Source organism: Lycorma delicatula, chromosome 10, assembly GCF_047948215.1.
Source record: "Lycorma delicatula isolate Av1 chromosome 10, ASM4794821v1, whole genome shotgun sequence".
NCBI classification, from domain to species: Eukaryota; Metazoa; Arthropoda; class Insecta; order Hemiptera; family Fulgoridae; genus Lycorma; species Lycorma delicatula.
Window position 1 is genome coordinate 75,223,468 of NC_134464.1, and position 12,757 is coordinate 75,236,224.

Sequence of the window (12,757 nt, forward strand, 5' to 3'; positions counted from 1 at the left end):
TTATTTTATTTTGTTCTGAAAGAATTTAATTTCATGTTTGCTTGAAGTTTCCCTACAATTATGCTGAAGAAAGTAGTAGCCAAACTCTGTAATACTAAGACCAAACAACACTGTACATTAACCTGCACACAGGTAGACTATGCAGTAAATAAACACAACCTACTACAAGGATAAATCATTCAGTCAAATGTTACTGAATAGGCGCAAGGCTCAGTAAACTGATACCGAGAGAACATAATTTTATACGTTGGGTCGACTTTGATATCGTCTTCAAATGGGAGATTTTTCAACTGCGTTAGATGCAAGATATTTGATAACTAAAAATGACAATTTTTTCTAAAAATTAAAAAAATGTAATGCTAAATCATAACATACCAGATTGGACAGTCAAATATCTTCTGTAATGATGATACTGACTGAGACAACTTATCAATATTATTCCAAAGTTTAGCAGACATTTTTTTTATTATTTGAAATTACTAATTTACCGGCACAACGATAACAGTCGCCTAAGAGATTTCAATTAAATTCGGATATAAGGAAAGACTTATAATCCTCCAGTAAAAACATTTTACATCTTGAAAAATCCACAATACGTCTTTGCTATTCTATAACAACGCTGCTGATTTCCGAAACATAATGTTCACGAACTGATAAACACTTTGAGGTTAGAAAAAATTGTTTTAAAAATTTGTAAGAAAAAGGTTTTAGAAAGATTAATAACATCTAATTGTCTAAGTTCAACACACTGAAGTGAATTCACAGTAGGAAACTGTAGTTTTTGCAATTTCTACAAAACCAAAACAAGTATTACCAACTGACAGCCAGTAAGACGTTTATGCGCGGTTAAACTGGAACCATTACTCCGCCATTAGCTGCATGATGGGTAATGCGCCATCTTGCTTGACGTCAGGAAGGTTGCTATGTGACGTAAGGTTCGTGTTCTCTCGCAAGCGAGAGAGTAAATGCGATTGGATCCGACTGTTGCCGAACGGGTCAATGTCTGAAGCATCTAAAATTTCGTTGGTGATGTGAATAATGGGTGTTTTTCGTAGGTTTTTATGTACTTATATGTGTGTTAATTCGGATATTTAAGTAACTGTCAAAGTGCGTGTTAGCATTTAATGGAGTGTTTTAAAAGTATTAGTGAATTCATGAAGTTCGAACATTACAAACCTGGTTTGTAGGAAGGACCTACACAGACAGGCCTACCAGCCCCTTCGTATTTCGTGTGCAAGGGTGTTAGCAAGAAATGTGATAAATCTATGAAGTTAATGAACTCATATGAATTAAAACAGCGCAGATAGAAATGAGTGGACGTCCCAGAACAACGTCCTTTGCAGAGGGTAACAAGCAATCTCCCAATCCTCCGTTAGGGGGCATGAAAATAAGTAGTAAGTGCAGTTACTTAGCAGAGCTCAAGTAGAAATGACGTTGGTTAGGCTTAAAAAAGTGTTCAAACATGGCTGCTATCAGCTTACATTTTTACTTTTAAAATCAAATTATTTCCTTTTAATAATGCACTTCCAATTCTAATTATTGACCTGTATGTCTTATTGCGTAGGCTCCATCGTTAAAAGCTTTAATTAGATATTACGTTGCACCTTCCCAACTTGCCCTGCCAGCTTAACCTTTCATTTCAATCGAATTGGGTTTTTGCACATAACCTAAACTATCGATCTATTTCGTACATTGTATTACTTTTTAAAAATGTTAAATGAAGGTTTTAAACTTGTACGTCACATTTCCTACGATTTTAAGTAATGAATATTGATATTAGTTATTAATGGTAGGTTAGGATTATTTGCATAATTGGTATATATTCCTTTATAAAGGGAAAAATAAAGCTTAATCGGAAATTATTTTAATTGCCCTTTGTGCTTTTTTGTTGAATGACACAATCTAAGTTATTGCTTGATATGTTTTTTTTACACAAATTTCTATAATGTATAAGTTCTGCATGCTGTATGTTGTAATTTGGTTAAGGTATATATATATATATATATTTAAATGAAATGTACTGTGTATTTGTTTATAATTTAATTTGGTTAGGTTAGCAAGGGTAGTAGTAAGTTTTATTCTGCACAGCTGATTTTAGAGATGTCAGTGTTCTATAAATAATATTGTGTCCTCATTTAATGAACGATTTTAAAATGAAGTGTTAATGGTTGCTGGTTTATAATTGGATGTATGGTAATTTTTTGCTTGACTGTCGCAGTAACTTAAAATTCTTCATCTTTTTTAGGACAGGTTTTTATTAAACATGTAGTGGTATGTTAATTTTTTATGAATTAATGTGGTTTTAAAGGAAACACTTTAATGTAAGGTTATGCATTAATCCTACAGATTCCCACAATTTTATTTAATTATGAATTGACTGACCTTCCCTTTCTTTATATATACTTAATTGTTGAAATAGGTCATATCAGAAGTTGAATGTAGGAATGAGCCATAATATTTAAATTATGGTATGGGGATCGTAATAATCCAGTGCCATTAAAATTTGGATTTTGTTTAGTCAGTAATTGACTTTAACAATTAATTTGAGAATATTTGAGCAACATTATTTTAGACATTTTTTTTACCTTGTGGATGCCGATTTTAAATCTGTTATTTAATTTTTATAAAATTGTTAATCTTCACTTGCTGGAGTAACTTTATAACTTTTGAGTTACATGAAATTTATAGTAACCTAAAGACTTGTTTTTTTAATATTAAAATTTTTATTTTTATTAGCCATTTTTGAGCTTTTGTGAACTGTTATTTGCAAAAGTTAATTGATATTTTTCTTTCTTTTTTTTGGAAGCTGTAATTGCTGATCTGTGTAGTTTATTTGAACAAATGATGATTTATTTTAATCTATAAACTATATTTATTACAAAACTAACACATTTTCCATTTTTTGTTTAGTGCAGTCTTTATGCCATTGTATTAAATTATTATAAGTTACTTCTTAAAAAGGAATTCTGTAAGTGATAATATGTCAATTAATTTCATTTTTTCTTTATATACTACAAAAAATAATCCTAAATTAATATGGTTCTTTGTGAGATGATTATTTGCTAAGCTCATTTTATGTTAGCCCATATACATAAAAGAAATCTACATGTTCTCTGATGGGTTTTTCACTATTTAGTCTACCCACTTTTTTTAATTTTGAGAGGTGTGAGAAATGTTTTTCTTAAGTAGATAGCCATTATGAAGTTGTAATCTAATAAAACTCAGAAGCTGTCTATCAGTATCAGAGTACATCTGTGAAGTATAACTTAAGTTTTTGGCAAAAAAATTGGTATTTTAAAGAAGTGTTAATCCATTTCAGCATTGCATAGATCTGTTTTACGCACAACTTCATTAACTGTTCTTGTTCCAGCAAATAAGTACAAAGAACCCCTTATATTTTATCTAACTTAAAAAGATGAATGTTGAGGGTAATAATCTACTATCTTTAATGCTGTTGTGTAAGTTGAGCATCATATTGATGAAGTATTTGTTCAATTGACATGTGCAAGAAATTTCTCTTTTAGCTAATTTTTCACATCCGTTTTCTAATACAATCATGTATAAATCTTTCCCTGTATTTTTTTTTTTTTTTTTTTACAAATCGAACTTAATTTTTACTTTTTTATAATCTTAATTTGGTTTTTGGTCTGTAATTGCAAATTTATGATTACATGCAGTCAAGTAGTTGGCCTTTGGTAATACAATGTGCGAAGCTGTGTTTTTATCTAATGATTAAAGAATTGTCATCACTTTATGTAATTATTTACAAGTTATCTTTTCTATATACTGGTTTTATTTTATTTCAGAGTTGTTGTAATAATAATATTAGCTGTTAGAAATGTTACAGGTATAAAATTATTATAACATATATATTTGGCTACAAAGACATTTGATTACCTGTTATTAAGAAATAAACTAGTATTTATATTGTTCCAGTGAATTAATTAGTAAACAAATTTCTATTCTTGTTAATTGAGTTTAATTTATTATTATTAATGTGGTAGAAATTTTTATCCATAATCTCTTTTTTTATATAAAAATAGAATATATTTTAAATCTGATACCGGGTGAAAGATTTATTAGCTTTACTTGACACCAAGAGCAAAACAAGTGATGGCCTGTGTAAAGCAGCCATAAGATTTAATTTTGTAGTACTACAAGACAACATGGAAGCTTTTTTTTCTTAGATTCATTTCATGTAAGTCAGAGGTTGCTGTATCATTGTACAGTTTTGGAAGACATTTGCAGTTTTGCCCTTTAAGCACTTTAATAGGGTTTATCATCCAAAGCTCATTTACAGTTAACTGTGTAAGAATGTTTACATTAATTTGAAGAGAAAAAAAAATCATTTATAATTTTTATTTTTGCGTTCAGTCATTTGACTGGTTTGATGCAGCTCTCCAAGATTCCCTACCTAGTGCCAGTCGTTTCATTTCAGTATACTCTATACATCCTACATCTCTAACAATTTCTTTTACATATTCCAAACATTGCCTGCCTGCACAATTTTTCCCATCTACATGCCCCACCAATATTAAAGCAACTATTCCAGAATGCCTTAATATCTGGCCTATAAATCTGTCCCTTATTTTAACTGTATTTTCCAAATGTTTCTTTTTTCATCAATTTGCCGCAACACCTCTTCATTTGTCATTTTATCCACCCGGCTGATTTTTAATTTTAAAATCCCTTCATTTCTATTTATTTAACATTAATATAAATAAAAAAACCCTGAGAAGTTTATTCTATGTAGTACCAGAAAATTTTCTTTTTGAATTTTTTTATTATTTTGTAGAATGTGATTGGAGAAAGCAGTTGGCTTACTAAATGTAATGTTATTAATAATGTACAAATTTTCTTTTTAAAAAAAAATATTCCAAAAAGTAGTTTTTAGATAATATAATGTGCATATATGGATTGAGAAAACATGCTAGTAATTTTTTGAAGTTTTTATAATAAAATAATAGTGTACATTGAAAATTAATTTTGATATTATTTATTTACACTGAAAATTAAGTATATATTTGTACAAAAATCTGCAAAAGACGTTTTTTATAAAACCAAATTTTTTTTTGGAAGAAGGCAAAAAGTACCCCAACATTGTCCATATGTCTTAACTCCTTGGTTCAGTTTCTCACAAAGTACTGAAGATAGTTTTACCAAATATTTTAACCATTGACCAATTAAAGCTATTGATTTTTTATTTAATCCCCTGTTGGAGCTTTTAAGAGGCTCCCTTTTATTTTTCTTATGATTTAAATTTTTCAGAAAGCTATCTTAGCAAAATTTTGAGCTCTTGAAGACTGGATCATAATGAGCAAATGTATCCAGAAGTATCTGTAAATATATATATATACATATCTGGTCAGGCTTGACATTTTCTATATGTTACAAATCTATTTTAAAATAACTAAAATTGGCTGTATAAGCCTGTTGCTCCTCTGAAATCAAATTTTGGAGCAATACAGTTGAATATTGTGATAATAGTTTAATATTATCTCATTAAAACTGTTAATGAAATAAAAACTTGCTGAACATTAATAATAAAAAATTGTGGTTGTACATCTTTTTCATCTTTCACAATTTCTTTACTGGATGTATCATTATGATAAATCATAAAACTATAATTATATGTATATATTTATACATATTGATAAAAAAGAAATTAATATTTTAAATTATCCACCAAAAGATATTTGTTAGCATTTTACTTCCTTTTTTCTTATTACTGCTTGTGTCTTTATCTTTTTCCATGCTACACATATCCCTTTTTCATTTAATTATTTAAAGTAATCTGTATAAAATCTTTGGTACTTTTCAAGAAGATGCCTGCAGCCGATCTGTAGTTAGTTGTTATAATTTGTTAGTAGTTGTTAGATGGCACCACTGAAAGGAGAAAATAAATAAAAATTATAACCTAACTCGCATTTAATGCAGAAATACAGGTTAGGTTCTTGTTAAGTTATACAGTAAATGATGTACGTAAATTACTGTACTCAAAAATATTCTACTTTATTTTATTATTGTAATATCATTGTATTATTTTAATGATATTATAGTACAATGTATGCATTTAAAAAGAAAAAAATATCTACTATTTATTTATTTTCTCCTTTCAGTAGCATTATCTAACAACTATAACAACAACTGACTAACCCTAACTACAGATTGGCTGTGGACATCTTCTTGAAAAGTATTAAATTTGTTTTATTATACTGGGAGTATTCATACATTTTTTATAAATTGGCCATCAGTATGATAATTTCATAAAAATTACTATTTTTAAAAAAACTTGAACAATGTGTTAAAAATTTGATAGTAGTGTTTCTGAATATTGCTATTTGTATCATCGTTAAGGTTACGTGAATAGTGTAGTAATTAGCACACTGGCTTTTAGATCAGCTGGTTTTGGGTACAATTTCCACAATCCGTGGCATTTTTTCACTCATTTCATCCATTTCATTTTCCCCATTAAAATACATCTATTCATATATATCATGTCATAGCATGTAATAATGAAAAGAAAATAAACTGTTTTCCAGATGAGTTATGATTTTCATGAAGGTCTTTTCATTCTGTGTAAGAAATTATGTTAATTTTTTTTTGTGTTGCTAAAGTAAAAGGGTCTTCAGTGACAATCGTTCGTTCCAAACAATTCCATTTAGCATTTATTGGACTGTTAAATATTTATTCCATTTAAGTTTATTAAATTTTAACTGCTGGAAGTGATTATAAGATTTAGATATTCATAAAAGACTAAAATAAAATAAGTAATACATTTTTTGATAGAAAATGGTAGTGTTAGAGTAATTGAATGATAGAAGTAAATAACTTAGTATTGTGTGTGAATTAATTTTCAATTGTATTGTCATATTATTAGGTAGGCATCTTTCATTATGTTTAAAAGGTACCAATATCAAACCCTTATTTTACATTCTAACCTTTCACTTACATATTTATAATGAATTTTGTTTTATGAAATCCATGTGAATACAGAACAGTTTTGGTATTTGAATAGTATTTTGTATACCAAAATATGAGATAAGTCTGTTTCTATTTCATCTTGTAAGCAAAAAAAATATTTTATGAAATTCATTTATTTTTTTATGATTGAAAGTAAAAAGCTGTTACTTACATTAGAGAGCACCCAAAGTTACAGAAAGGGCTTATAAAAAAATGTATAATTATCAATTTTCTGATTTACTTTTTGTTAGCACATTTTTTGTTCATTGTGTATTTTTATCATTAACTAGTGATCGGTTGTCATCTACAGTTGTTTTGGCCAGCTGCATCAAGTTTCCTAATTTTAAAATATTTCAGCCTGTACTGTGTTAAATATCTTCTTTCATAATTTGCTTAGGTAATGGGCACTCTGTCAATGAGGAATCTTGAGTCATATTTGTAATTGATATGAGAATAGATGGCTAACAGAATATTAACTTAAAAACGAATGCAATTTGTTGATTAACATTTGTATTTATTTAAAAAATAAAACTGTAATACAGTACAATGGAAAATATTGTACTATGCGATAGTAAAGCAGTAATATTATTTTTTTATTCCATTTATTTTTTTAAAGTTTCATTATATCCATTTTTGAAAATGTAACTAATAATGAGAAAAGATCTGTTATAAAGATGTTAATTTGATATATTTATAGAATTTCTTAGCATCACATTTCATGTGTGTCAGAGTTTGACCTTAGTTCCATTCCAGTAAAATACCTATGTACTGCTTTAATTCTTTTAAAAATCAACGTAAAATGTTATACTTTTTTTTTTAAGCATGTTAGTGACTTTATTTTGTTTTTTAAAGAAAATGTAAAAAAAGTTAGAAAACTTGTTTTTTATTATCATGTGAAATCTGTTGTTCATTAGTTGCTTTTGATGACCTGTGTATATTTTAATTTAATAAAATTATAATTATTAATTATGTATACTACTTTATTACATTACTACGTAAATGTTACTATATCTGTTAGTTAATTTATCCATGTAATTGCAATATATAGCTTATTTATTTTAGTGGAAACTTTAGAGGCATTCTATTTCTTCTTTAGACATATTTTAACCCACTGGGTTGGTCTAGTGGTGAATGCGTCTTCCCAAATCAGCTGATTTGGAAGTTGAGAGTTCCAGCGTTCAAGTCCTAGTAAAATCGGTTATTTTTATACGGATTTGGATACTAGATCATGGATACAAGTGTTTTTAGTTTTTGGGTTTCAATTAACCACACATCTCAGGAATGGTCAAACTGAGTCTGTACAAGACTACACTTCGTTTACACTCATACGTATCATACTCATTCATCCTCTGAAGTAATATCTGAATGGTAATAACCGGAGGCTAAACAGGAAAAAGAATATATATTCTGTATCTATGGTATCTTAGTTGTATTAGTACTTCATTATTTTCTGATAAGTCTTTACTAGATTCACTTTTATATTCGGTAAAAACATGAACAGTTTGATAAATTGTGTGCGCATGCATATATGTATGAGTAAATTCATTTAGAATAATTTTTTTAAATTAATTTTAGTATATTTTTTGTCCGTATTTTGTTGAGCATTTTGATTCATGAACTTTTTGTGTATGTTTTAATTTATAATAGTTTTTTTAATCATGTGCTACATTTATTTATCTTTGTTAAGTACTTTCATAGAGATCTCTGCTTCATCAGAATTATGGTTTTTTTAAACGTAATTTATTTATACCATGAATATGTTTACTATAGTAGTTATTGAAATAAAACTATTCTGCTGGTATAATAAATTGGTAGATAATAAAACTGCTGCTTTGGTATCTTTTTTTGGCTTGATGATATTACCACATAAGCCTGAAGCTTTTGCGTGGCATATATAGGAATGAAGTGTAATTTTAAATTTTACTTGTACGTTAATTTTTTTTTTTATAAACACTTAATTGTTTTTTCATTGCAGGTATTTTCATGAATTGTTAAGCATAATTAATGAATAAATAAAATTTTAACATATTGATTGGTTTTGGGAAATAATACATTGAATTTAAATTATTGAAAAATTTATAATTATTCTTAAAAAAATTTCAGATATAGTACCAGTTTTTACCACTATATTGTAATAGCAGCTGAGTAGTCAAGTGTTTAGTTTCAATGACAGGATGGTAAACATATACTCTGTAGTTGTAATGTTTTAAATTACAATTTAAATCATACTTTTTATTTTTTTTAAATGATAAAGCAGAGATCTCCAAATAAAAATGACAAAATCTGAGTGATAAGAAAGTTAATTTTCAATATAGTAATTATATTCTGTGGTAGGGTGGAATTTAATGAACCTATTTTTGGTTTTTTTTTTTTTACTTAGCTGTAGTTTTTCTTATAAATTTACTCAGTCCATCAGAATAACATAAAATCTTGACATTAGTTAGTGGCTTCAATCTATAGACAGGTCTCACTGTTATAATTGTCCATATATATTTTTTCTTGTGGTTGTAGGATTTGTCCACTTCATGTCCTTTTTACATGCCAGTCTTTCATCTTTTTATCTTTTCTTGACCATCTTTCTCTAATTGTTTAATGAAACAATACCTCTTTTAAAATAGCTGTCTGTCACATACACTGTAGCTTTTTTTCTCCTTTACTACAATGTATTTAAAACGTTCAGTGTTTTTAAAGGATCTGTTGCTTAAGTCATTTGCTAATAGAAGGCCAGCTACACGCAATTAACTTGTTATGCATTCTATTCATATAAAAATTTGTAACAATTGAAAATACTATGTAATCTAGATTAAAATTTTTCATTTACAGCATTTTATACTTTAGTGAACAATGAGTTTGTTAATACTTAGTGTGTTAAGTTAAAACTTAACACACTTAGTGTGAGCATAGTTCATTGTTAATTTATTGGAACTTGGTTATTCCATCAAATAGATCTCAGTATATTGAAGTATATTCATTGGATTAAAAATACTTTACAACCTGCATAGAATTTGTTCATTTTTTAGATGTTAAAAGAAAATGCTATGCTAATAAACAGTAACATTAGCTTTTTTCATTGTTAAACGCTAGTTTTCAGCACCTGAATATTTAATAAAATGATGATTAAATTCAAGGAATTATTAAAAACTAATGAAACTAAATATGCACAAATACATCATGCTATAAATAAATCAGTTTATGAAAGTTTTGTTATTTTTTATTATTATTATTACTTTCGTTTATAATTAAATTGTAATATAGAGTGAAAAAACTAAAACACATCTTTATCTATAAAATCACCTTTAATTCAAGCTTAAGTTAGAAATGACATAAAAAATATTTATTATGAACTTAATATTAAATAGTGTTTTATTTATCATACTAGCAACAACAGCTTAACATTCAATTAGTCACCTCTTTTTTTACACCAGGATTCAAACCCAAGAACCTTGTCGATGAATAAAGGTTATCATTTACAAAGGAAATTTAATTCTTTTTCGTTAAAAAAATGTTTACAGCTAATATTGGAATGTCTAATCCATATGCTAATTTTAATTTGTTCATTTCATTCCAATAAATGTTAATGGGCTTTTGGTGGTTATGTTATGCCCTTTTTTCATATCCTTTTTATTTTCATGGTAATAATGTCAGAGATATTCCAGGTTTTAGTGAAAGCACTAAAGATTCTGACTTGTATACAGATATTTCTATTATTTATTTTTGATTTTCAATTTTTAGTGCTGTTACATGTAAAGAGATAAAATGCATATCATATATACTTTTTGATTGTGTGCTGATATTTTTTATCTTAAGACAATCTTTTAAATAAATGATTAGTGCATATGCCTTAACGTGTAAGTTTTAAGATTACACTTAAGATATAAAATCGTTTTAGCAATTGACTTTAACAAATAAATAGCTGTAGGAACTTTCAGTTACCACAATAATTATTCATGGTACCACAAATTAAGTAGGTAAAAACAGGCTACTGACCAGAAAAAGATTACCGTATTTCAAAATTTTTGTATTTACTGTTCCCAAATTTGTACAGCCTACATTTTTATTCCTTAAATGTTTATCAGTGTACCAAAGCTCCTTACATCCTACTAAATACACTTCACCTTATTTTAATCTAAAAATTTTCACAGATCTTAATTCAATATTTTTATCATATCGGAAGTTACACTTCAACAGTCATGTACTAAATATCTGTCTCAGTATTTTAATAAAAATATTCCGAGGTCGTTATTGTAATTTCCTAATCTAGCTTTTAACCAGAACCACATTTCTCATTTTGTATTTTATGTATATATAAAAACAATTTACCAGTACAGTTCGAATGTTCTACTATACTGAATCTGTGAAAGACTGAAAGTACATGTATATATTGTTATTCATGTTCTTCCTAGATCTTTTATATGATAATTATTCATGGTATATAATTAGGTTTTTTCCTAATATCTTGTTTATTATATATAATGGTATTATGGTTTATTTTTGTGCATTTACTTGAGATGTTAAGTGTAATATTAAAATGAATATTCACCAGCAGTTTTATATTTATCATTATCTTAGTGATATGTCCAATTGAAGTTGTTTGCATTCCTGAAAATCTGATTTTTTAGAAATTATGTATATTTAGTTACACTCCTTCTATAGTTTTAAATTATAAAAAATTTGTGTTTCTTTTGTTGTGTCAATTCTTGTTTCTTATCAAAGAACTGTTAGTTAACTGTCCAATTTCAATTATTTCTAAATAAAGAAAATAAAATCTAATTCTTACTTAGGTAAGTAAGGTTCAACCTTCAATTGCAAAACTGTAATATCCATTTAAATTCCAACCTCCATTACAGAGTTTATTATATCAGTTTTTTATTTAAATGGTTTTGGTTTCAAATCCTGGTCAGAATTTTGTCTTTTTATGCAGGGAAAAATTTCCATGCTCTATTCCCAGACAATTGTGGGTTAATCATCTCATAGTAAATTTCTGCAAGTCAGTGTAGTTGAGTATGCCATCGGATTTTATCAGACTTTATTTATTTAATATCTTTTATATATATATATATATTATATTAATCTGATCAACCCAGGTACAGAATAAAGGATCGATCTCGAAAGGATTGATTTTAGAAAAATATATATATATAATTTGTTAATTAATGACAAGTGACAATATTCCAATTGTGTTATAACTTTTCTAGTTTACTTAACAATTGTGAACTTCCTGAGAAATCTACGTAAACAACGGTGAAGTATTGCCATGTTGGGGAAAGCTTATTCATGTTTCTCAGAAACATAAAGTAAAAATACCTTATTTAGGATTTGTGTTGTAATCAAGTAAAGCATGTTATCCTGATTTACAGCAAAATGGTTATATGAAAAATAACTGAGCCGAGTCAACAAGGAGACATTGTTAACTATGACTACATTTTGTTGCATTTATCTAATTGAAATTAATGAACAATTTACTTTAATCCCTAGACTATAAATTGAGTGCTTTGTTTCTGTTTTTATATGTGTTTGTGGTTCCAAAATTTCTGCCTCACATGCCAAAACTTATGTTAATAGAAAATATTTTGGTGTTCTAATAGTAAATTCAGTTCTAGACATTTTGTTACCATTTGTATGCATGGTTTCATCTAATTATTTTTTTTATTTTTTTTATGAGCTATAATTTAAATTTCTCCCTTAAAGAAAGAATTTACAATGTTTTAGTTTTTAAAATTTTAAGTTACCAGAATAGATAACAACTGTTTTGTTTTTTTTATATCATAAATAACCTATTATAAATGAAAAACAG

At 27.3% G+C, this 12,757-nt stretch overlaps 2 protein-coding genes across 9 annotated transcripts in view; one reads left to right on the top strand and one right to left on the bottom strand.

Moving 5' to 3' along the window:
• The window catches only part of LOC142331036 (uncharacterized), a 43,174-nt gene extending 42,222 nt beyond the window's left edge, over positions 1 to 952 (bottom strand). For all 5 annotated transcript variants that reach the window (XM_075376640.1, XM_075376641.1, XM_075376639.1 and 2 more), the window contains exon 1: positions 376 to 952. In XM_075376640.1, coding sequence (XP_075232755.1) covers positions 376 to 458 — 83 coding nt within the window. In that variant the 5' untranslated portion in view covers positions 459 to 952. The remainder of the gene's footprint in view (positions 1 to 375) is intronic.
• A 44-nt stretch (positions 953 to 996) lies between these two features.
• LOC142331038 (glycogen synthase kinase-3 beta-like) overlaps positions 997 to 12,757 on the top strand; it is a 183,933-nt gene continuing 172,172 nt past the window's right edge. Inside the window, exon 1 of one of the 4 annotated variants that reach the window (XM_075376647.1) lies at positions 997 to 1,394. In XM_075376647.1, the coding sequence (XP_075232762.1) occupies positions 1,310 to 1,394 (85 nt within the window). In that variant the 5' untranslated portion in view covers positions 997 to 1,309. The remainder of the gene's footprint in view (positions 1,395 to 12,757) is intronic. The other 3 variants (XM_075376651.1, XM_075376648.1, XM_075376652.1) reach the window with 3 other exon arrangements.